The sequence below is a fragment of the Medicago sativa genome, chromosome 6, assembly GCF_051527215.1.
Source record: "Medicago sativa cultivar Bolivia chromosome 6, Bolivia_mono, whole genome shotgun sequence".
Lineage (NCBI taxonomy): Eukaryota > Viridiplantae > Streptophyta > Magnoliopsida > Fabales > Fabaceae > Medicago > Medicago sativa.
This window is the reverse complement of record NC_140754.1, coordinates 71,665,687-71,689,590: the sequence shown is the minus strand read 5'-3', so window position 1 is coordinate 71,689,590 and position 23,904 is coordinate 71,665,687. Positions and strand designations below refer to the sequence as shown.

The 23,904-nt window shown below is 32.6% G+C and overlaps 2 protein-coding genes across 4 annotated transcripts; one reads left to right on the top strand and one right to left on the bottom strand.

Moving 5' to 3' along the window:
* Positions 1-1,971: 1,971 nt before the first annotated feature.
* LOC146916656 (HIT-type Zinc finger family protein) lies at positions 1,972-9,876 on the bottom strand. Its single transcript, XM_085718655.1, has 6 exons — positions 9,625-9,876; positions 5,416-5,766; positions 4,700-4,901; positions 3,548-3,616; positions 3,296-3,428; positions 1,972-2,895 (listed from the first exon to the last, which is right to left on the bottom strand). The coding sequence occupies exons 2-6, from the start codon at positions 5,663-5,665 to the stop codon at positions 2,269-2,271; spliced, it is 1,281 nt and encodes a 426-aa protein (XP_085574781.1). The 5' UTR covers positions 5,666-5,766; positions 9,625-9,876; the 3' UTR covers positions 1,972-2,268.
* A 7,389-nt stretch (positions 9,877-17,265) lies between these two features.
* LOC146916655 (uncharacterized) lies at positions 17,266-23,394 on the top strand. 3 transcript variants are annotated; one of them, XM_085718654.1, is made up of 15 exons: positions 17,266-17,872; positions 18,162-18,269; positions 18,622-18,793; positions 19,142-19,220; positions 19,362-19,412; positions 19,702-19,796; positions 19,895-19,973; positions 20,097-20,143; positions 20,436-20,505; positions 20,592-20,636; positions 20,881-20,934; positions 21,099-21,164; positions 21,487-21,531; positions 22,561-22,662; positions 23,005-23,394. In XM_085718654.1, exons 1-15 carry the CDS (start codon positions 17,668-17,670, stop codon positions 23,017-23,019), a joined length of 1,233 nt encoding a protein of 410 aa, XP_085574780.1. In that variant the 5' UTR covers positions 17,266-17,667; the 3' UTR covers positions 23,020-23,394. The 3 variants fall into 3 exon arrangements, 2 of the variants coding, with proteins under 2 accessions (XP_085574780.1, XP_085574779.1); XM_085718653.1 differs by having other exon boundaries at positions 20,592-20,648; XR_015015203.1 differs by lacking the exon at positions 23,005-23,394 and having other exon boundaries at positions 20,097-20,144; positions 20,438-20,505.
* The last annotated feature ends 510 nt before the right edge of the window (positions 23,395-23,904 follow it).

Genomic DNA, 23,904 nt, shown 5'->3' with positions numbered 1-23,904 from the left:
TCCACCCATAAATATACAGTGTTTGTGGAGACACCAAAAAAATTTGATTTTCTTTTACCACCCTCAGTAGTTTGTTAGGAAATTCATGTGTTACAACATATATAACAGATTTTGCTAGTCTACACTATTTTTAGCTATAATCCTCATTTTTGCCAAGAATTTGGCTTATGTAATGAAAGTTTTAATTATAAAATATAAACCAGAACTTGAGATTCAATAATGACCAGTAACCCCTTCTGCAATGTGTACAATACATACTTTATTTTCTTACCTAAATTACACATTAGCAGAAAGAAACTGGCTACTAATTTTATTATTAAAAATAAAATGACGACCCAGTTTAGTGATAAAGACATTTGCAGTAATAACAAAAAGTTCAAGTCTCATGACCAAAAATGAAATTTGCTTCATTTAACTATCTTACATACCCAACTCCAAAAATTTATCACAGCAATGCAAAAGTACAAATCAACAAGACTATAACTAGGTATAACTATTTGGCTTATGTTTGTTAATTTTAGTTAAGTTTTAAAATTAAAGTATGCACGCATTGCAGAAAGAGAAATACTTATTTGGTCACAAACTCATAATAAATTTGTCTGGACATATTCATAGATATACAAAATTTAAAGAGAAAATAATTAAATGGTGATAAATGATGTGAGTAAATACTTTTCTTTAATTTTTTTTTCTTTCTTTCATTTTTGTGTGTGCCCAATTTTATTTTATTTGGATATGTGACTATGTAAGACTTGCTCACAGAAGGGGTTGCTTATCAATTGAATCGAAGTTATTTTATTCAATAATTTTAGTATAAGGGTGACAAATCTTACAAAGAAACATATATGACAAATTCATACAACATGATCTCAGAATAAAATTATTTCACAACCATCACTGATAGTGTGAAGCATGCATTTTCATTTCTCCCTTGACTTCTGAGCTATGAACAACGAGTTGAATAACCTGCCTCAAAATAAACTTCTCCACAAGCACTTACAAAAAAAGAATTTAAATGAATCCTAGGATAAATGAATTTTGCTAACAATAATATCTCGTATAAAATGAAATTAACTTTCTAAAATATTCTCTAATCAACTTTTCAATAACACCTATAAAGCTTATTTTTTAAGTAAAACCGGATTAAGATAACTAAAAAACTATGAAGCATAGACTCGGACACGAACATCTGACACTGCACAGACACGGACACCGGTAATAATTTAAAAAGATAACATAATTTAATGTAATCATATGTGTGAGTGCCAATGTCGGTGTCGGACACGATACGTATCCAACATATAGCTGAAAAATAGTATTGTTGATTAAAAAGGAAAATTACAGTAGAATGGTACTTCTATTGCCAAAGCAAAGCTTCTCTCAGAGAAGTGTTGACTCTCTCTAAGCCAAACCAAATGGTTCTAACAGAAAATATCTCAATGAACTCATCTCTTTCATCCCCTTACAACAGAATGAGTCTCACAATTTACTAACCCTTCATCCTCTGCCATTTCACCTTCTTTATCTCTCATTTCCTATATTTTGATACATCACTCTCCACATATGAGCTTTTGCAAACAATTAGTTAACTGTCCATTAGGCTAATAAAAAATCATAAAAGCAAATCAAAACTAGACCATAAATGTCAACATTAACAAATGGGGGAGAGAATGACAAATTTTCCTATAATTTGCGCATGCAGAAATTTTTAAAATAGCATTTGTCATAACAACCTAGGACAATATGGCAACATTTGATTCGTGTAGCCGAACCTATTTAGTGGTATAAGGCTTAGTTGTTGTTGTTGTTGTATTAGTCATAACAACCTAGATCATCTTGGCAAACACAGAACTATTTCAAGTACACAATCCTCAATGATATGTTTAGAATTAACAAGAATGAAGATGCTTCTTCAATATGATTGAAAGCGGTTAGATATAACTGAAACGGAAACAACTAAAGCAAATCAAATTAGCAAAACATCGATGTATCCATTAAAATGACAATAAATTAACAATACAATGTTTAACTTGCCTAGGGCAGCAAAGGACAAAACTTGGAAAAAGATCCATGAAATTGTAGTAAATTTCTATTGAAAACTATGTTGACAAACAAAAATAAAATAATTCAATACCAAAATTTGACCTGAAGTGGCTATGAGCAACAACTTGGCCTTTACAGAAATAATACGATTCGTCGCACCGTCGCACTGACAATGTTTTCTCATATTCGCCTCAATTTTTCAACAGAAGTAGCTATAACTACCAATCACTCTTGAATTTCCCCTTCCTCTAATTCCTCTGGCACAGGGAATTCCTCAATGACACGGCGAAAATCTATTTCGTTTACATCTTTCTCGCCAAATTCATTATCAAAATTGAGAAAGTCTTCAGGATTCAAGTGAGACATAAGATCAGAATAGGCATCGTCCATAAAATTTTCATCAAAGTCAAATGCCACATCTTCAGACAATTTTTCTAGTTCCTTGTCTATCAGAGATGCAAGTGAAAGATTACCCTCATTGTCCCCTTCAAACACTGGTTTATCTAATGAATCATTTAGTACTTTCTCAGAATTCTTATTTTCGGTAAGCACTTGATGTGATGAACCTGATTCAACGTGCTTCATGAGATCAAAAACCTTAGGATCATCAGAGTTGTTGTCATCTTCTATCACTTCTTCCCGAAATGATACACCTTCCGGACTAAGGTTAACCTCACTCTCTTCCGGAAGTGATTTAGGTAAACTTGGATTGACCTTCTTAATAACTTCAAAATTGATACTGTGAGACGGCAAGAAAACAAAGACAACAGGATACTCCAAAATGACTATGTTTCCCAATTGTTGTTTAATCGGAGCTTTCATATCCAACTCTTTGAAGGGTGACTTGGGACCCTGTATTACCATGAACAAGAAGAAATTTATAACAAGAAAAAAAAGTAAAATCTTGATGTAGTCAATCAATGACCCAAGAGTCTGCCAGCTTTTATACCGGATTTCAACCACATAAAGGTACTCCCTCAGTTCCTATATACTTATCGTTTAAAAATTATTTACACATCAATAAAACCAATAAATTTTGTCACTTTTGATAGAAATACTAATTTGTTTCCCATAATACCCTTAACTATTTATCATCACTTTTCACTTGTTTTTCTCTCTGCAATAATTAGTTAACGGTATATTGCCAAAACAATAGTAAATGTTGCATTGAACTTTGAAAATGACATGGTAAAAATAATTTTTTTCTACAAAAATGACTGTTAAAAAATATGGAAGGAGTCGAGAAAACCACCTTTGGGTATTTACGGATGAAGAGCTTGAGACAATCCAACTGGTCATCGCAAAATTCCTTTAGTTGATGATTCCAAGGACTTGGTTTGAGGTGTTTCTCTAGAATGGAACGAAAGCTTGTATTTTCATTAACTCTGAAATAAATTAGGGTAATGTCCATTGAAAATTGTATCCTCTAAACTCTTAAGCATGCAATAAGAAGATAAGGTGTAGCATCTGACTCCAAATCAAAGATATCATCGAAGTCGCTTACCCGTGATCATGTAAAACAACATTTGTCGAGTGAAAACGCAATTCTATTGTCCAATTTATAGACTTCTTCCTGAAAGCACAACAGAAACATATTTGTTATTAGAAACAAACTTCCACCATAGTTATCTAAATATGAAACATTTTTATAATCCATATCTCCTTCTGGCATCAATGCATTAAGAAGCCACAACTAAATAAAAACACTACTTGGTCTAAGCTGCACACAGCCACTTTTGCCCTGTTTGGGTAAACAACTTAATTAAGAGTTTGTAGCTTAAACTATTATCATATAAGTGTTTATGTATAAGCTATTTCTATAACAATACATAAAATCAAATCATTTTTTTTCCATATTATAAACTATAAGTTATTTTAAGTTATCTTGGAGAGCTTATCGACAAGTCGTACTCATAAGCTGTTTTAATAAACTCTCTGAAACAGTCTCACAAGTAGTTATGTCAGTAGATACGTTTAAATAAGCCAATACAAAGAGGTCTTTTGTATATTACATATCATGTATACACAGAAAGTTAAAAAAATAAAGGGTTAAATATGTTTTTGGTCCCTATAAACATACTAACTTTTCGCTTTAGTCCCTCTAAAAAATTTCTTCAACTTTTACTCCCTATAAATTTTTCAATCACTACTTTTGGTCTCCATTTTTAAATAAATTTTTGTATTTTTTAATGAAATTGTGCAGAAATGTATAGAATATTGTAAAAATCACTCCAAAAAAAAATTAGAATTTTTTAACAAAGCATGAGTTAAATATGAATTTTTTTACCGCAAAAAATATAAAAATTCATATTTAATTCATGTTTTGGTAAAAAATTATAATTTTTTTTTGGGAGAGATCCTTATAATATTATACATTTTTCTGCAAAATTTTATTTAAAAATATGAATTCTACATATGAGTTTACTTTAAAGGAGGGAACAAAAGTAATGATTGAAAATTTTATAAGGACTAAAAAAAGTTGAAGGAAAATTTTAGAGGGACTAAAACGAAAAGTTTGTATATTTATAGGGACCAAAAACATATTTAACCCAAAAATAAATAAGAATAATAATGTGTCAGGAAGAAATCTCTCTTAATTATGTACTATACTCCTAAAACAACAAGAATGTTTGTTGTCGTGAAAAACGAAAAATACCTATGGTCATATCGAGACCGATTATTCTCTCTTTTTGACATTCCATTAGGGAGAAATAATAATTTTGTGCTCCGGCTTCCAGCAGCATGCTGTAGGCTTTTGAGATGATGAGGTAACTTAAAATATGTATACAAGCCTAACTTAGTTCTCGTTCTTGAAGCAGCTTCAGCCACCCTCTTCACTTCCTCCAGCAAATTATAATCTAGATGGAGGAAAGAACAAAATAAATATAAGGGAATTAAGAAGCACATTTATGACAATTTCAAAACAATAACAAGAAACATGGCAAATTTTAAATATGTATAATTCCAAAGGGCTCAAATCATAATCCAAATAAAAACATTGACATTTAAAATAAAAAACACTTCTGTAAAATATCCAAGGATCCAAAAATGACAGGTCCTTTTGGTTGACTCAGATAATAGCAAACAGGAAGTAAAATTTTTTGCACTTATGCAGCCAACTAGGCGAAAAAACTATAAAAGCATTGACACATACAAGGAAATCAAATAAAAGACTGACGCTAATACATAGGCACTGGTAATTATTTTAAATAATGGAAGAGATTAAATGTAACCACATGTGTCTATGTTGTTTCAGACACTGACACATGTCAGACACCAGACATGCCTTCAATCTGTAGTGTCAGTACTAGATAAAGGTTCTCAAGATTCAAAGGCATACATAACATACAACAAAGTTTGAAGAGTAAGTACCCGATAATAAGATACTGTCATCAAACTGAGAAATGGGAACAAATTGAGTCTGGTTCCTCTTTCCAGTACATCCAGTACGCGTTTTGTGAGCTTTTACACAAGGAAGACTGCATGATTGTATCGAGCAACCAGGGCACTTGTATTTTGATGGGTTCGATTTGCATTCTTCACATTGGGTTAGCCCTTTAGGGATAGCTTTAATCGAAACGTTCTCAACTTGTTCTTTACTTTGGGACACGGAAGTAGACATGTTGATTCTTACAAGCAAAAATCCGTATTTAGAATAGGGCAATTCGGTTTTATGTGAATGACTTCAATCTCAATTCTTTTCATGCATCAAGGATCGCCACGCTGCACAAGCAACCAACAAAGGATTACATGACAAACTATCAAATATTAAGACATATCAATCACATTATACTGATTCCAACTGCCCAACATGCTATTTCATGATCCTCTGTATTTCAGTTGAAAATATAAACAATGAAACACGAGTTTGGATACCCAATTACCCATTATTAAAACACCGAAACAAGTGTCTTTATTATCATAACTACATTAAAAGAATCTTGAAATATCAATGAGTTTTTTAAACAAGTGTCTTTATTACACATGCTAAAAACTTGAAATTAGTTTTCCATAGATCAGTTTTTTCAAATGTTCTAGCGTTTAACTTCTCAACACCTATAAATTTATTAAAGGCTTTACATAAGAATAAAAAACTCCGATTATAATGATAAAGTTAACATAAGTTAGAAGCTAATCTTCTTTAATCTAAAATGGGGCCAATTGACTCATGCCCAGTGCTGTCAAGTAAAAGGGCATATAGTGCAACAGAATTTAAACAAATTGCTATTGTTCCGCAATACGCTATTTAATACAAAATGTTGTGAGCTAGTGGCTATTGCACAGCTACAGCTGCCGTAGCATATAGCAAAATTGAACAAAACAACTAGTTTTTTACAATCCTTTGATAGAATAACGGTTCATCACATCACTCTTAAGTATCTACAAGGCTATCCAAAGACAATCTTCCTTTCGGCAAATCCATCATATCAAGTTACACCCATCAAAAAAGCAAACCAAAAGAAAAGAAATAAATCAAAAGGGTCATTGGAACAAACAAATCCTATTCAAACAATTCAAAATCACATCATGCTAACTACAACAGTCCAACATGCTCTTTCATGATCATTCATATTTACTAGATTAAAAATTAAAAGTCAATCTGCAAAATTAGAACAAACAGCTATTTTCCACTAAATTAGTTTCCACAAATCAATTTTTCCAATTAAAAATTAAGAAACAAAATTATATGAAGCACGGACACTTCTCGGATTAGGCGTGTCCCGGTGTCGGACACGTGTCGTGTCCGACACCGACACTTTTAACTACACTGAATTATGTGATTTTTTCAAATTATTAGTTGTGTCCGCGTGTCAGTGTCCGTGTCGTGTCCGTGTCCGTATCCGTGCTTCTTTCAACAGACCAACTTTTTCAAATTTTCTCTCAATTAACTTCTCCAAAAACCGTTAAACTTCCGAAGACTTTTTCATAAGAATAAAACAAAATTAAAAAAATTGCTGAAGTTAGAAGCTAATATAAAATGGGCCTATCCAATTAAGACCAATGTTGTCAAATAGTAGCGCCATAGTTTAGCAGAATTTCAACAAATTGCTATTGTTTCACAATACACTATTCAAAGTGTTGTCAAATAGCTGCTATTGCAGAGCAATAGCTGTCGTAGCATAGTGAAATTTGAACAAACAACTATTTTTACGCTATCTGTGATTGACAACACCACCAGGGGCGGATCCAGACATTAGATATTGGTGTATGTGGCTAAAATTTCGAGAAGCTACGAACTAAGTTAAACCAAAAATAAGAAATAACATTGTTTGATGCAATACATTTACAATGAAATCATCTACCATTCATTTGTTGAAAATGAGCTAAAATAACATCATTGCTAATTGTTTCAAGAACATCGATTTCTATAGAAGTTACAAGACTGTCTTTTAACCACTGATTACTCATTAAAATTTCTTAATCCTATAATGCAGAATAGTGATTTTGTAAGCACAATTTTGTACACCTTGTCTACATAACACAACCATAAGCAATTTTCTAAGCTCTAAATCTCTAACCATAAGCAAATTTCCCAATTCTGATTAGCCAATAAATAATTTTCTTCATTTTTTTTTTTTGAAACAGCATATTTATTAGGCTAACAACCCGTACAGGACGTAACAGTTGTGCCACAATGAAAACCAGAAAAACAAACAGCCACGGAGGCACCGTATATAATCGGCAACCTCTCGCCACGACACAAAACTCCAAATGGCAAGAGCTGCTTGATGAACTCAGCAACCTCAAAATAAAACTAACACACCTAGTAACAGAGATCTATTCATACCTAAAATACCAAAAACAATAAACCCCCTATGTAGAGTAAAACCAAAACGGGCGCCCAACCTAAAACAAAAAGAAACCTGCCATGTGCACAGCAACATCATAACAGTACCTCCCTATCACACACCACACCAGCCAACTAACACTAAACAGCCATAAGCAATTTTCTAAACCATATTGGGAAATCAACCATCATCAGATTAGCCAATAAGCAATTTTCTAAACAATAAGCAATTTTCATAACACAGCCATCAGAATCAGATCCAAAATTGGGAACTCAAATTGAGGAAATCAATATTGGGGAAATCAAAATTGGGGATTAAACATTTCTCCAACCCATAACAAGCATCAAAATTGGGGAAGGAAAGATGAGAACAAAACTGCATCAAAATTGGCAGTTAGGTTATGGTTCCTGTTTGGGTTATGAGAGCTAGAGAACTGAGTTGAGAAGAGGAGAGGTTTGTAACTGTGTTTCTGATTTGAAAAAAAAAGAGAAGAGGAGAGGATCTGAGACGAGAGCGAGGGAAGAGAACTGAGATGAGAAGCACAGACTGAGTTTGTCTGGGAGATGAGAGAGCGATAGAAGAGCCTGGAGTCTGTGTATCTGTACGTGTTTAGAAAGAAGAAGAAAACAAGGGTAATAATTCGGTATGGCTAGCATTATGGAGTATCCGCCCTTGAACACCGCTCGTGATAGAACTATAATTATCAACAAGGCTATCTAAAGAGAACAAATTCTTTTCATCAAGTCTATAAATTAAGCCATGCACATCAAATAACCAAAAAATAACACTCTAAATTTGTAAGCACTTATCATAAGAATCAAAAACCTTTTGGAATTGAAATTTTTGCACAAGTTATGAACCAATCAATGTGGACATAAAACAGGTATATCCACGTGTGACCAGTGTTGTCAAACAGTAGCGCCATCTTGTGGTTGAATTAGAACAAATTGCTATTATTTCACGATACAATATTTGGTAGAAACTGTTGTCAAGGTTATTGCAGAACAATATCTGCTGTAGCATAACGAACTTTGCACAAACAACTATTTTCACAGTCTGCGAACTACAACACTACTATTCACAATCTGCGATCTACAGCACTCTCTAAAGTATCAAGAAAGCCATCCTAAGACAATCTTATTTTCAGCAAATCCATCATAAAATTTGAACAAACAACTATTTTACGCAATCCGCAATTGCAACACAGCTCATGTAAGCACTCTAAGGGCCCTTTTGGAATGGCTTATTTTTTAGCTTAAGAAAAATAGCTTACGCAAATAAATAAGCTTTTATGTTAATTCATAAGTTCTCACTAACGAAAATTCTATCTTCATGAGCTGTTTTATGGTAAACTACGTTGACAAGCTTATGAATAATACATAAAACTTTATTTATTTAAATAAGCTATTATGCGTAAGCTCAAAAATTAGTGAATCAAAACAGGCCTTAAATATCAATAAAGCTATCAAAAACAATCTTCTTTTCAACAAACTCATCATATTAAGCCATTCCCATCAAAAACTCTTAAGAAAAACACAAACAAATCAAAAGGGTCACTAGAAATTTGCAACAAACAATTCAAAGTCAAATCTTTCTAACTCCAACAATCCAACGTGCTATTTCATGAAGCTCCAAATTCAATTCAACTTAAAATGAAAAAACAATGAAACATGAAATTACATACATAACTACCCATTATTCAAAATACTGAAACAAAACATCTTTATCATAAAATAGATTAAAACAACAGTAAATAAAAAACAAAAAGAGGAAAAGCTGAACTTTTTCTTACAGATTATGGAGGTTTTGATTTTTGCAACCAGTGGAGTGAGTCTTCAACGAACTAGAACTTAGAAGAATCACGACGGAGAAGAATCGTGAAGTGACGAAGAAGGTTTTGTCTCAGCACGCGAGAAAAAGTAGGTTGAGGCGTTTCTTCCACGCCCACCGTTCAGGCACGGTGGCGTGGCGTGGCTGGTGCCTGGTGGAGAGGCAAGTTTTGTCTCAGCGTGAGAAAAGAAAGAGTAATGATATTTTAGGGTTTTAGAAATTGATGGTGATATAGATTTATAGAGATGGAAGAGAAATGAAAAGTGTACAAAACCTTTGAGACAATCTTATTTTTCTCTATCCTCGGACAATGCATAGTGTATAATGTACTTAAGGTCAGGTTCGGGGTTCAAACCTCGACCAAAAAAAAAAAATTCTCTCTTGTCAAAAACAATGGAGAAAACAAATGAAGCGAGAGAATAATAACACAATATAAGTATGAGAGAAAGTTGTTGTAAAAGTTGTCATAGAATAGTCATTTATCCAGATGAAATTGGGAGGTTAGGTTTTATGCAAGAGCGAAATTGATATTGAAAATTTTGGTTTGGGTTTGAAATTTGGGAACAAAGAGAGTGAAATTGAGAAGGCGATAGTGAACAAAACAATTGGGTCAAAGGTGTACTCAGATGTAATTTTAAGGCAAGGGTTGTAGATTAGGTGTCGGAAAATACTAAATTTGTTGTAGTGAGAAGTTCATCTATCATATTTGTATTATGCATGTGTATTGACCCTCCCAGATCTTAGATCTTTGGATGGTGGTGATGATTGACCATTGAGTGTTTAGCCTTCGGCGGTAGCAACCTTCTTCTCTAGTTGATGGAGGTGATGTAGCTGTACACACTAAGACGGTCGGTCAAGTCAATAAGCATTGTGGGTGATAGAGGTATTTAGAGATAAAAAGTGAGTGTATTTGGATTAATGCCATGAGTTAGTATTTATAGAATAGGTTTATGATTTTTGGCCCTTGAACCGTTAGCTAGACAACTGTCCACGAGGGAAATTTGTAAACAGATTAGGATAGGTCATCATTGGATCTGTCTTCAATGATCCATATCATCTGGTAGGGCCTTGTTACAATGATTTTTAAGGCGAGTCCATGTTATGGTCGACCTACATATGAGCTTTGAAGGGTACCGAATCTAGTCGGGGATTGATCTCAACCCAGTCTGATACATGTACTCTTTTAAATTCAATAAAATTTGTGTTAAAACACCACAATTTTCCATCCTAGTGGGCTTCTATAAGTCTGGCATAAAAATTAACACCCAATTTTTAAGAGGAACAACAATATTAACCCCTTACTCATTTTCTGAAAATCATACCCCTTTATATTTACAATTCCGTTTGAAAAAAATAAACTATTTATTCTAATTTAGAAGGAGTAACATGTCGGATTTAGTTTTTTTTTCAGGAAACCCTCATATATACAATATTGAGTTTGGTGTCTGGATATAAATTGACGGTGATCTTAATCGATAAGCTTTGATATTATATTAGCTTTTTTTTATTGAACCTACCTCATTCTTATAAACTCTAACTTATAAGATGAGGAGTGTCTCTTTAGAAACTCTAATCAGACCTTATTTTTAACCTTTTTATGACCTTAATTCTTACACCATAAGAGGTAAAATAGTGAGACAAATTTGCGGGGGAAAATGACCATTCAAAACTTTGAAAAAGAGAGAGGTGGGGCGGTCTAGCGAGGGGGTGGTTATGTACTCAACCTGAACATAATCAAAACACTCTTTTTCTTTACTGACATTTTGGCGGAAGCAAGGACAATGGATTTAAGGAAATTGTTTCTGAGGTATGGCAAGGTTGGTAAAGTTTTCATTCCAAGGAAGGTGGGTAAATGAGGGAAGACGTATAGCTTTGTGAAGTTTAAAAAGGTGGTAGATGCGGCGTTGTTGGAATGACAATTGTGTGACATGAGGTGGGGGAACTACATACTTATGGTGAAAAAGCTTGTTTTGACATGGAGGAAAAATTTCATGGGATACAGTTGGAGATAGGGTGAAGGGGAGCAATTTCAAAGTTGTGGTAGGGAGAACTTTCAAACATGCCTAAAAGAATGTGTTGGAGAATGGAGAAGTTGAAGAGGGAAGGGAGGTCCATGCCTTGGAAGTATTACCATGTAAAGAGGTTTTGGATTAGTTGGAGAGTAGTTTTCTAGGTGCCATAACTTTTTCTATTGAACCGAAAGTGTTGCAGATTTCAATCTTTATGGAGGGTTGGAATGGCATCAAGGTGTATGCTATGGTGGTGGACGTGGTGTAACGGCCATTTTTATTTATTTATTTATTTGATTGAGTTTAGAGTCTTTCCGTTATAATTTAATTAATATGTTTGATAAGTGATATTTTTTATTATGTGTTGATATTTATTAGTAGCCCCTATTTTATTATTTAGTGGAGAAATATATTTAGTGGAAGAATATATTTAGTGGAGAAATATATTTAGTGGAGAAATATAATTATTTAGAATAATGAGTCTTCGGGGCAGAATTGGAATTAAGAGAAAATAAATAGGTTAAAGTTTATATAAAAAGGAGAGCTAGAGTTAGAAAATTATATTACGTGCAAAACTGTTTTGGAGAAAGAGGAGAAACCTAGAGAAAGAGGAGAAACCTAGAGAAGAGAAGAGTCGGAGAAGAGAAGTCTATAGAATCCTTGCAATCAATCAATCTAAGGTAAGGGTGAGACTAACCTTCTTCAATTCTAAGTAATATAATTCTGAAATTGGGTTTAACATGTTTTGTTGTGAATTTGTGAGTTTTGAGAATTTAGGGTTTATGAGTCGTAATTGGTTGTTAATAGAGTAGAAAATCCATTGAATTTGTGTATAATTGATGTTCAGGTTGTAGAATAATCATAGGTTAAGTTTCCTATCAAATTTGGGATTTGGGTAGATGAAATTTGGGTTTTTGGGTGAAAAATAGAGTTTTCCAGCATACCCTGTTTCATGTTTTTGCGTCTTTTTCACACGTTTCTATTTTGAATTAGCTTTTGGTGTAAACATGAAAGTTTTAGATAATTTTGTTAGCTTTCCAGTGGATTTGGTTTCACGTGAAAATGATTTTTGGTTTTTGAGTTATGAAGTAAATACTCCAAGGAGGTCTTAGCGAAATTGCACAGTGACAGCATACATTGTTTCATGTTTTTGCATCTTTTTCACACATTTTTGTTTTGAATTAGCCTTTGGTGTAAACACGAAATTGTTGGTATGGATGTTACATTTCTAATGCCATTGGTGTGACTTAAAAATGATTTTTGGTTTTTGAGTTATGATGAAAATACTCCAAGGAGGTCTTAGTGAAATTTTATGAAAATTCCGCATAACTATTTCTAAGTCAACCCAAAACTTATGGATTGTCTCCAAAAGTCAAAGCTTGTGTACTATGAGTTCAATTAAGGTGTTTTAGAGTATTTAACCTATGTTGTGATGAATCTAACTTGGTTTGACGTGAATATCTTTGATTGATGAAGTATTATATGAAGGTATATGTTGATGGATATGATGTTATATGTTGTTCATGATTGATGAAGTATTATTATGTGAATGTATATGTTGATGAATATATGATGTTGTTTATGATTAATGAATTATAATATTGTAATGCAAAGATGTTGTTGTCGTCGTTGTTGTCGTCAATGTCGTTAAAGTTGTAAGTTGTTGTTGAAATTGTTGAAGTTGTAAGTTGTCGTCGAAGTCGTTGAAGTTGTTGGTTGTTGTTGATGAGTCCTTGCATACTCATATAAAGTTGGGGGCTTGATGTCCTGTTGAATGCTTAGTCATTCATAAATAAAGTTGGGGGCTTGATGCCCTATTGAATGCTTAGTCATTCATATAAAGTTGGGGGCTTGATGCCCTGATGAATGCTTAATCAGTCATACCACGTTGAGAACCTATGCTCTATTAAGTTGGGGGCTTGATGCCCTGATTGGTACCACATGCATATAAAGTTGTCAAGTTGATGGAGTTGTCGTTGCATTGTCGTTGAAGTCAAGTTGTTTAAGTTGTTGTAGAGTTGTCGATGTCGTTGTTGTGTTGTCAAGTTGTCATTATAATTAATGAGATGATAATACGTAATTATGTGAAGCATTAACATTGTATAATTGTTATTTATGATGTTAAATTTGTTGTTATCTATATTGTTAAATTCTGTTGATGAATTATATGCTTATTATTATTAAATGTGAATCTCACCCCTTCTGTTTGAATGTTGCCTCTCTCACGCGTCGTCTTAGGGTCGCTCTGATACGTAACCGGATGGGGATCTTTGCTTTGTTTCCTTGTTGTTACGTGTCTTCATAAAATATGTTGATGAACCATTGAAATGGATGTTTAATAAGTTGTTTATGTTGAGGCCATTAGTGCCAAATATTGTTTTAACATTTGATAATTTTCCGTTGCGACGTATTTGAATTTATAGACAACATGTGTTAGAAATAAAGAGTAGGTTTTAACTCTATTTATATTTTGAAGAACGAAATGTGACATCCTGTTTTAAGTTGAATATTCTGATTATTATGTATTATTTTACATGTTGGGAAAACGGGGTGTTACACGTGGTACTATTATGAAGCAAGGTGGCTGAGGAAATAGAAGAAGCTAAAAGAACAAAGGAGAAGTGGTGGGAGAAGATATTTAAGGAGATCAAAAGGTGGTTACCACAACTGGTAACAATAAGATCAGGGTTTGGATTCAAATTAGAGGTATACCTTTCCATGTTTGGGAGGAAATTGTTTTTAAGAAGACATGAGCTTTATTTGAAGAGTTTGTTGATTTTTATGAGCAACCCATGAGTAGAAAGAGGTTTGATGTTGCCAAAGTGTTGATTTCCACCCTTAGAATGGGAATTATTGGTGAATGGACAAGTATCATAGTTATGGGTGTTGTGTTTAAGATTTGGATGGTTGAAGATTCAAAGGTGGGATTTGCTGGAGGGAAGGTTGAATGGTCTGGAGGTGATGTGGAATCTTTTATCAATTCTGACGACTTTGTGAGGGAGATGATGGTGGCTAAAGTTGTTTCCCGCGAAGAAAACGGCAACTCCGATGGGGAAGGTGATGACAATGATGGATCGTACAATTCTCTACGACCCCATCAGCTAGTGGTATGTAGGGTCAAGGGTTGACATTGGAGATCAGAAATGATCTTATGATAAAACCCTTTTAGGATCTCAAGAAACGTGGATCCCTTTGGAGAAAGTTTCTCTATGAACCCAATAGATGAAAAACAAGTGCAAGAACAATTGACGAAGTTTCCAAATTTCCAAGATGACAAGACTAGCAAGCTTGAGTTTGTATCACACGCAAAGGAAGACTGGATAGAGAAGTCAAACACGTTAGAGTATGTATCACGTGCGCAGCTGAACTAATGTGTGAAGGATGTTAAGGTGGCGTTGAGCTTGAGGATGTAGGGAGAAATTTTACAGAAGGTGGATGTGAGTGGTACTGAGATGGTACATTTTGAGGCCCATGGACTATATGATCTCAATATGGGGTTATTAGGTATATGCCATTATTTCTACAACTAATGGTGTGAAGGGGGGGATAATGCTAACGAAGCGTGTACATATGAGCCTGTTTTGATGGCAGGGTTGGGCAACAATAATTTTCAAAAAGCCATGGAGGAGGGATGATGTATTATCTGATTTTTCAGATTCATTGGAGTTGGAAAACTCTGGGGGTGAGGTGCTTTTAGCAACTTTGAAAAATAAGAAGAAGGCGCATGGGAAAAGGAAGCAACCACCATATAACAATGGTGGCATGGGTTGAAGTAAAGAAAGATGTGCCGCATGGATTGTTGTTATGCCAAGACAATTTTAATTTTGTTGCCTCAATTTTTTTAACATTAATTGAGGGGCTGAAGTAAAGAAAAAAAAACCTTAGTGGCTGAAATCAAAATTCTCTCAAATGTTAAAGACCAAAATAAATAAATAAAATAAAAACACGTTTATGACGTTATGGATAAATGTTTCCATTGAGAAAAATATGATTGGACAATAAAGAATTTTTTGTTGGTCTGAGAGCCTTCCTTTTTTTTTTTTGGTCAGGTAGCCTAGTGGCTAGAATTCACCTTATAAGGTGAATTTTTTTTTTTGTTGGTCAGGTAGCCTAGTGGCTAGAATTCACCTTATAAGGTGAATAAGTGGGGTGTCCGGAGTTTGAACCCCGGCCCCTGCATATAATAATGCGTTGTCCTACCAACTGAGCTATGCTCACGGGACATTGAAGCCTTCCTTTATGATGATGTTATCCTTGTTGGTGTGCACATATATAGAATTTTCTTTGAATGTTGTATAAGTGTTTTGATTTCAATAATACACTATTTTACTTTATTTTAGAGAACAACCGTCGTTTTTCCATGTGTTGTTTTGAGACATCGCGTATATTACAAGACTATTTAAACAATTAACCCTTTTTTAAAAGGGCTGTGCTATATCAAGCAAATATAAACTCGCGAATATATTACGAGTGTAGTCTTATATTTCTAACATGTACTAGCTTTCTACTTTAAAAAAAGAAACATGTTATGGCTTTCAATTTTTTTTTTTTTTGTGCAAACTAACATTCAGTCTTAAGCTTTTTAAGTTTTTCTTATTTTTACTTTTAAATGTTAAATATATTCAAAATGTTAAATATATTTTTAGTCCCTATAAATTTACCAACTTTTTTGTTTGAGTCCTCTAAAATTTTAGGGGGATTAAAATAAAAAGTTGGTATATTTATAGAGACTAAAAACATATTTAAACCCAAAAAAATATTATCAATACATAAAAATTAAGGTGAACATAATGGTACCTTTGAATTCTTAAAAAACAAAAAAATATTATCAATACATAAAAATTAAGGTGAACATAATGGTACCTTTGAATTCTTAAAAAAAAAAAAGAGATCATTGAAGGCTAGTTTGGTATGTACTCATCATCCAATTATTCAACGTCATGTCATATTATTTGTATTTGTTTATTTAAAAATAAAATAAATTTTCAATAAATTGTTTATAGGTTACCCGTACTTGACCAATCTTTAGGGTATCTAAGAATTTGCCAAAAATTAATCCCTTTTGTTATTTATAACTATATTTTAATTTTTTTATTAATATAATAAAAGTCATGGAGTAATTAAGGCTTTGTCATATGTGATGTGATGCTTAGTTGCTTACTAAACCAAAACGCATTCCATATCAAAAAACACGTATTTATTGCCGTTCGTGAACTTCTCGTGGAATGCATTTTCCTTTTTAAAATTATGGAAGTGACTTGTTCAAAAAAAAATTATGAAAGTGAAAAAAGAAGCTATCTTATTGAATTGGCAACTTCATTCAAAATACACAACTTTACACACAAAATTTACCCAATTTAATTCTTTAAACAAAGTCCTAAAATTTGTTAAGAAAAAAAAATAAAACAATGTCCTAAAATATTTGTTAGCATCTTCAATATTCTAAAATTAGAAGTTGACATAGTGTACTTCATTACCCCACATGTTAGGAAATTCAAAATTTGGTAATAATGTCATTTGTCACTAACTTAAGCCGGCACCATATAAAGAAACATATATAACTAACCAAACTCTTCATATTTTCAATTTCAACTGTTTTTCTCTCCCCTCTTCATCCCCTATCCTATCAATTCTCTCACCAACGAAATCTTCGCCATTTTCTCCTACAAAATTTCCTTTCCATTTTCCTCTTTTAATTTCAATCTTTGTTATCATCAGATTATTATTTTCTCAGATTTCAACAGGATCAATATATTCCTAATGATCAAAACAAATTGTAAATTAATTATTAACAATAATTAATTTATTACGATTCCAAACCTTCTCTCTCGTTTTCTGGGGAAATCGAATAATAAACGAATTTTCCCAGAAACGAGAGAGGTAGGGACACATGTTGATGAAATATTGAAAAATAGAAACTTGTTTTTGATTCTGAATTCTGAATTTGGTTACAAAATGTTGCTTCTTTTTTTTATAATGGATAGTTAAGATTTTGTATGAGAAAGAAGAAGAAAAAAAACATGGAAGAAGAGTTCGTGGAGATTGAGGTTGAAGAGTCTTCTTTATGTTTTGATGATGAGATTGATCTTATTTATGAATTTGATGCTCCTATGTTTTATGATTTTACAACACAAGAAACGCTTTTCGATGATTGTGAAGCAGAACAATGGTTTGAATTTGCACAAAGTTATCCACCTTCACGTAAGAATTTAATTAAGGAAAATTATTAAACCTAGTTGTTATGTTTTAATTTGTTGTTTTTGAAAAATAGGTTTTTTAGGAGTGAAAATTATGGAAATATAACTACCAAGTCATTAAAAGTTGCATTATAAATTCGTGATCGAGGGCATGTTTGGATTCACGGTGAATTTTGCAGAATCTTGCAAAAATTACGAGGATTTTGCAAGCAAGCTCACCGTGATTCCAAACATACACAGAATGTTTACGTTTTGATTGGTTTCTTTTTTTGGTTGTGTGTTTTTCTGTGTAGCATTTTTGATGAAGTTTAGATACGGAAACGGTGGTGCAACTGAAAATGGGAATGTTACTTGTGGGGATCCTCAACACGTTTCGACAATGGAAGACAACAATAGTAGAGGTAAGGTTTTCATAATTGATCGCTTAATGTATTGAATTTTGATGCTAATTATTGTGCTTTGTTACAAGGTTTTAAATTACGGCATGGAGTCGCGCTTGTGACCGCGACATCAAGTTTGTTTTTATGTCTATCTGATTGTATTGTGATTGAAATTACGACAACATCAATCATATTTCACAGCAAAGTTGTTTAATGCCTTTGTGTGACTGTATTATGACTGCAATTGCGACAACTACGATCATATTTTGACTGCCTTTCTAATTAATATTCCTGTTAAGCAAATTGAATTCTCCTTAAATTTCTTGATATTTTCGTTTTGTTATCGAGTAACTGAATTCATTTTTGTTTTCAGGAGTTGAAAATTGCAATCAAACAACACAAGATACTCTAGATGGTAAGATAAAGGGTCTCACAAAGTCAAGTTCATCAAAATCTAAAGTTTTCACTTTCATGAAACCAACAGCAAGTCATTTGGCAAAGCTGAAGAACCCTCAAGAAGTTCAAAACCCTCGAAATTTCAGAAGGTAACATTTACATCTCACCCCCTAATTTTTTTTCTTTGTGAACAATTTTGTATTGAATGCAATGTTTTCAAATAGCTTCTATATCGTAGCGGTATACATGAACAAATCATTATTTTTCTGCGATACACAATTTACAAAGTATTTTTCTGCGATAACATTGTAGCGTAGCAGAATTTAAACAAAGTGCTATTTTCCGTGTTCTGCATTGGTAACACTGATTGAATGTCTAGTTATGTAATTGACAATTTCTTTTGAGTGTTATATTTTTGAGTTTAAATCCATTTGATTTTGGATATGTTTTTTTTTTTTTTTATAAATAGTAAATTATATTAAATTTCCTCCTTGCAGGATTCAAGAAAAAAGTTCTGCATCCATAGATTTACTATTAACGAAGAGACAGAAGCTTGAAGCTGGTTACTTGCGCAAGGTATGATGAGTTTTTATGTATATAAATTTCATTCTAACATTTTTGAACTTTACTTTAGCTTAATTGAATTTGCAACCTCTTTAATTCAGTTGTTGATATTTGATTGAGTTGGTTAGTTTTTTTTTTTTGTTTTCATGACAGGTTGCTCAACTGAAGCATCAAAATCTTCTTACACATAAGAAAACTAAGGAGGTAACCAATTTTTAAGCAAGTATAATCTATGAAATTGTTGTAAATCACATCATAGAAAACAAACATTTGGTCGAATTCAGCAACACGCCGCCTACACTACAATGCTATAGTGACGCTATAGCTTCTATTCGACAACACTTTATTCTAAATATCATACAGCACAAAAATAACGATTTTTTCAAATTCCGCTAAACAATAGTGCTGCCGCTACTTTACAACACCGATCCATCATTTGTTTGATTTGAATCTAATCGATATGATACATGTCTAATTATAAATTGTGATACAGGTTGATCGTACGAATGTAAATTTAGCCTCTAAACCAAATGTTACTATTCCTAGAGAACCTAATCTCCAAACAGCACTCAGAGCACAAAGACACAAGTATATCAACTACTTCTCAAGATCATAATAACCATTTTAGTGAAATTCTATATCTTATGTGACAAAATGTTAAGCATAATTTTGTGCCTTTTTCATAGATCTAAAACTAATGTAGAATCAGAGGAACATGCAAAATCGAGTTTTCAGGCTCTTAAAGCACGGCCCTTAACTAAAAAAGTAAGTATACAATTAAATTATTTTCATATAAGTTATAAGACGTTTTCTTAAGTCGTTTACTTGAAATAAATGGAATATGAATATGTCAAAAAACAATTTTCACAAGTTCTCTCAAAATTGCAGGGTGGAGGTACATTGAACAGCAGTTCCATCTCAAATAGCGAAACAAGGTAACGTCTATATATATACTATAACAATACCGTTATGATTACAAAATATACATGAAGGTTTATCCTTGCCAATGAAGCACCAGTACGAACACGACATTGACATGTAGACAATACTAATTAGTAACCGTGAATGATTAAATGTAACTACATGTGTCAGTGTTGGGCACCAGACACGCCTTCAATCTAAATGTCAGTGCTACATAGATTCTTGGTTGCATCTTTACATCTTTTTTTTGCGCATGTTCATGAGTAATTATGAGTTCGCTCTTATCTTGTTCTATTTCTTTCAAAGGAAAAACACTAGTGTTGGCTCAAGACAAGAAAAGAGTAGAATCAATAGCAAACCTCAAGGTGATGATAAGGTAAGTGATCATTATGAGTGAAAATTTCCATTCTGTTTCACTTTCCTTCAGGAACAAGTCATTGATTATATACATGTTGTGCTCAGAAACTCACAAGTAAAGGAGAAAGAGGTGTCTTCCGAAATATCAAAGTATATCCCTTGGTAATTCATTGAGGGCATGTTTATTAATTGAAGTTTCTCATGTTTGTATCAATGTTGTCGTCTGTGTATCATGTACAACAACATCTTGTACAAATTCCTAATGCATATCGTAAAATATTTATTGTTTGTTCAAATTCGGCTACGCTATAAAGTGCTATAGCGTCGCTGTTTGACAACATTGGTTTATGTGTCTTTCATTGCAATTCATTTTTCTTCTTCTTCTTCTTCTTAGGAATCAAACGACAAGAGATTTACCGATGAACCACCAACAGAATTACTTAGCAAGGTAATAACTAATTTCAACTGTTTTTTCTTCTCAGTATCTACTACTTAAGTTAATTTTTATATATATGCTTCATTTTTTGGATTAATACACATTCAAGTTCCTTTACTTTTCTCTATTTATTCTATTTATGTTTTTTATTTTTTATTTTTTGCCCTACTTTGTAGCTCACCCTAACATCTGAAGCCAAACAAACTGCAAAATCACAATCAAAGAAGCAGTCAATTTCTAAGGTCCATCTCTCTTGGTATTTCTTAAGACATTTTCATTTCCTATTTTGACTTTAAATAGAAAAGTAGTCTTGTTTTCGCTTGCTTTTCATTTTTTTTTAAAACTCGGCATCCGATCCTAGAATCAACTAATCCCACCCCCCATTGAAACTGACGCTTGCTTTTCATTGTAAATCTTTGAAAACACAATCACATTTTTTTTATTCGTTAGTAGTGGAAACAAGACATGTTTACTCAACATTAACAGCACCTAAATATATTTTTTGTGTGTGTTTCTTTCATCTCTAGTGACTCATGGTTATATATTCCTATCATTACATTCCAGAATTTGAAGGAAAATAGACCTGGATCGTTGCGCCAGGAGCATGAGGTATGTTAGTAGCTGTGGATGTACATTCACTATAGTTTTTGTTGTGTATGAAATACATTCAATGTGTGTGAACTAAATAAACTTCATATTGTATTAGATTATACTTGTACACTTCTCGCTTCAAGTTCAATGTATGCATGTTTTTTTTTTTTTTTTTTTTTTGAAAATAATAGTTTTCTTTTAAAGAGGTTATAAGGAAACCCATATTCTTTTCACAAAATAAACTTATGACAAGGTTTTGTATCACGCCCTCCTAGGTTGTCAAACTCGAGAGTCTAGGTAAACTCGTATAGTCTGTGTAGACTCGACTCATAAACTCGCAAGAGTTTACCTAATATTATAATAACATATATTGGTAATACTTCTATTGGTAACACTTCTTAAAAAAAAACATATATTGGTAATATATTATTAAAATATTAATAATAATAAAACATTACTTCTATTTAATAAAGTGTAACTAATTTTAAATAGATAAATATCTATAGTAGATCTAAAAGAATTGGTGAAATAAGAAAATGAAATGGTAGAAAAACAACAAACTCATATGGAGGCATAATAGGCGTCCCTCACAATAACACTAGAAATGTAAATTTACTTTTTCAAATAAGTAGATATTGCAACACATGAGTAATTAAATCAAATGTTGGCTAATACTTTCCAAAATTTTATGTTTTAAACTAAACTCATGTAGAATCATAAACTAACACAACTAGTAAAATCGAGAGTTTACAATTTTATCATAGTTTTCGTAAATTTGTAAGAGTATACCAAAAATAGAGTTTACATTCGAGTTAGTTCATTTTCATGACCTAAAATCATAGTTTAACAACCTTAGCGGCTAAGGTCACATAGTGATCTTTGATACCATAGAGAATTGCGATAAAATGTGGATGAAGAGGCTATACGCAGAGATATGAAAACCTTTATTTCGTGGTTGTGTATTATTTTTCAAAATCTTTGGCTTCTCAAAACACTAAATTTCACTTATATATGAAATTCTCCTTGTTGTCTCAACATTTTATCAAGATGATGAACTTGGTCAAAGAAGAAATTCAGAGGTTATGTGGCAAGCAATATCAATGTGCTCAAGAAATGGGGTCCCTTGTCACAAAGCAAACTTGTATGCTGGTAAGTTGAACCAAATCTAAATATTATTTTCTTCTAATCAATTCTTTAAAAACTGCATTGTCTAGTTCAACCAGTTGAATTGCAGTTTGCTTCAACTAGTTTTGATTTTTGCATATTTTATTTTTTATATACTTTTTTCATATTTATTTATCATATGGTTCAATTGCCATTGAACCATAATCTGGTGTTCCCACCAGATCAATCTATAGTCCGGTTTTTAAAACATTGCTTATAAATTTTTCAGTGTCATCGTTTAGATACTATTTTTTTTGTCAAGGACATCGTTTAGATACTTAATAACTATGTAATTTACACAATACTAACCCTCTCCTTTTGACACAGGAACTTGGACATTAAATGATAATAGCCATGGTTCTCACCATTGGTGCTCTTTAGTCTAGATACATTTGCTTAAACTTGGACAAAAAATTCCCTCAAAAATCGGAAGCTCAAGTATAAATTGCATTGGAAACCATCCAAAGGATCCTAATTTGCTACTAGTGGTAACAAAGGGAAACCAATTACTTTGGGAAGAAGTTCCAAAGTGGAACCTAATACCTTCATTGTACAACAAAAATCATTAGAAAATTGGAAATTCTCTCTGCTCATTTCTCTTCCATTTAATTCTATTTCTTTTATGTATAAAGAAAGTTACAAAATGCAATGTCACTTTGATACAGATTGAAGCATATGAATATTGTAAATTTCTGGCTTCAATTACATTTACTATAATTTGTAGCACACTTTTTTAGATGTTTGCAACAGTGGCTGCATTTGACATTTCTAGGCAATTTTTTGAAGCGGACTAAGCTCCATATATCAGTTTATTACTTGGTAAACGATTTGGCACATTTCCTAATCTGACCATCAGTAATCACTAACCAAAGATAGAAAATTGTTATTATCATTTTTGTTGATGTTTAGGTAATCATGTAAAGAATCTCCACACCAATAGTCCTGCCGAAAACTCATATATATCCTTTCCATTTCCCACCAATCAGAATGAAATATCTTTGATTGTCAAGCGTTCAGCTTTGATACTACTATATATCAAATAGTATATTTGGTGATTTATATGCTTGTTCTTTTTTATTGACCTATTCTTTAATACTATAGCCCAATCTTCATTTGAATGCAATATATTCCATCCCTTTTTCAAGTTAAATGATTCATATGTCTTGCAAATTGCTTTTTTTAAAGCTATTGTCACTAGCTTTCTCTTTTCTGTGTCCCTGATCTTGA

What these genes read in the sequence shown, in the direction of transcription:
- LOC146916656 (XM_085718655.1), bottom strand. Translation starts at nt 5,665, where the DNA reads ATGTCTACTTCCGTGTCCCAAAGTAAAGAACAAGTTGAGAACGTTTCG. An exon ending in TGACAGTATCTTATTATCGG is followed by an intron (nt 4,902 to 5,415) that starts GTACTTACTCTT and finishes TCCTCCATCTAG; the next exon opens with ATTATAATTTGCTGGAGGAA. An exon ending in GTTGTTTTACATGATCACGG is followed by an intron (nt 3,429 to 3,547) that starts GTAAGCGACTTC and finishes AATTTATTTCAG; the next exon opens with AGTTAATGAAAATACAAGCT.
- LOC146916655 (XM_085718653.1), top strand. Translation starts at nt 17,668, where the DNA reads ATGAGAAAGAAGAAGAAAAAAAACATGGAAGAAGAGTTCGTGGAGATT. An exon ending in ATATCAAAGTATATCCCTTG is followed by an intron (nt 20,649 to 20,880) that starts GTAATTCATTGA and finishes TCTTCTTCTTAG; the next exon opens with GAATCAAACGACAAGAGATT. An exon ending in CGTTGCGCCAGGAGCATGAG is followed by an intron (nt 21,532 to 22,560) that starts GTATGTTAGTAG and finishes CATTTTATCAAG; the next exon opens with ATGATGAACTTGGTCAAAGA.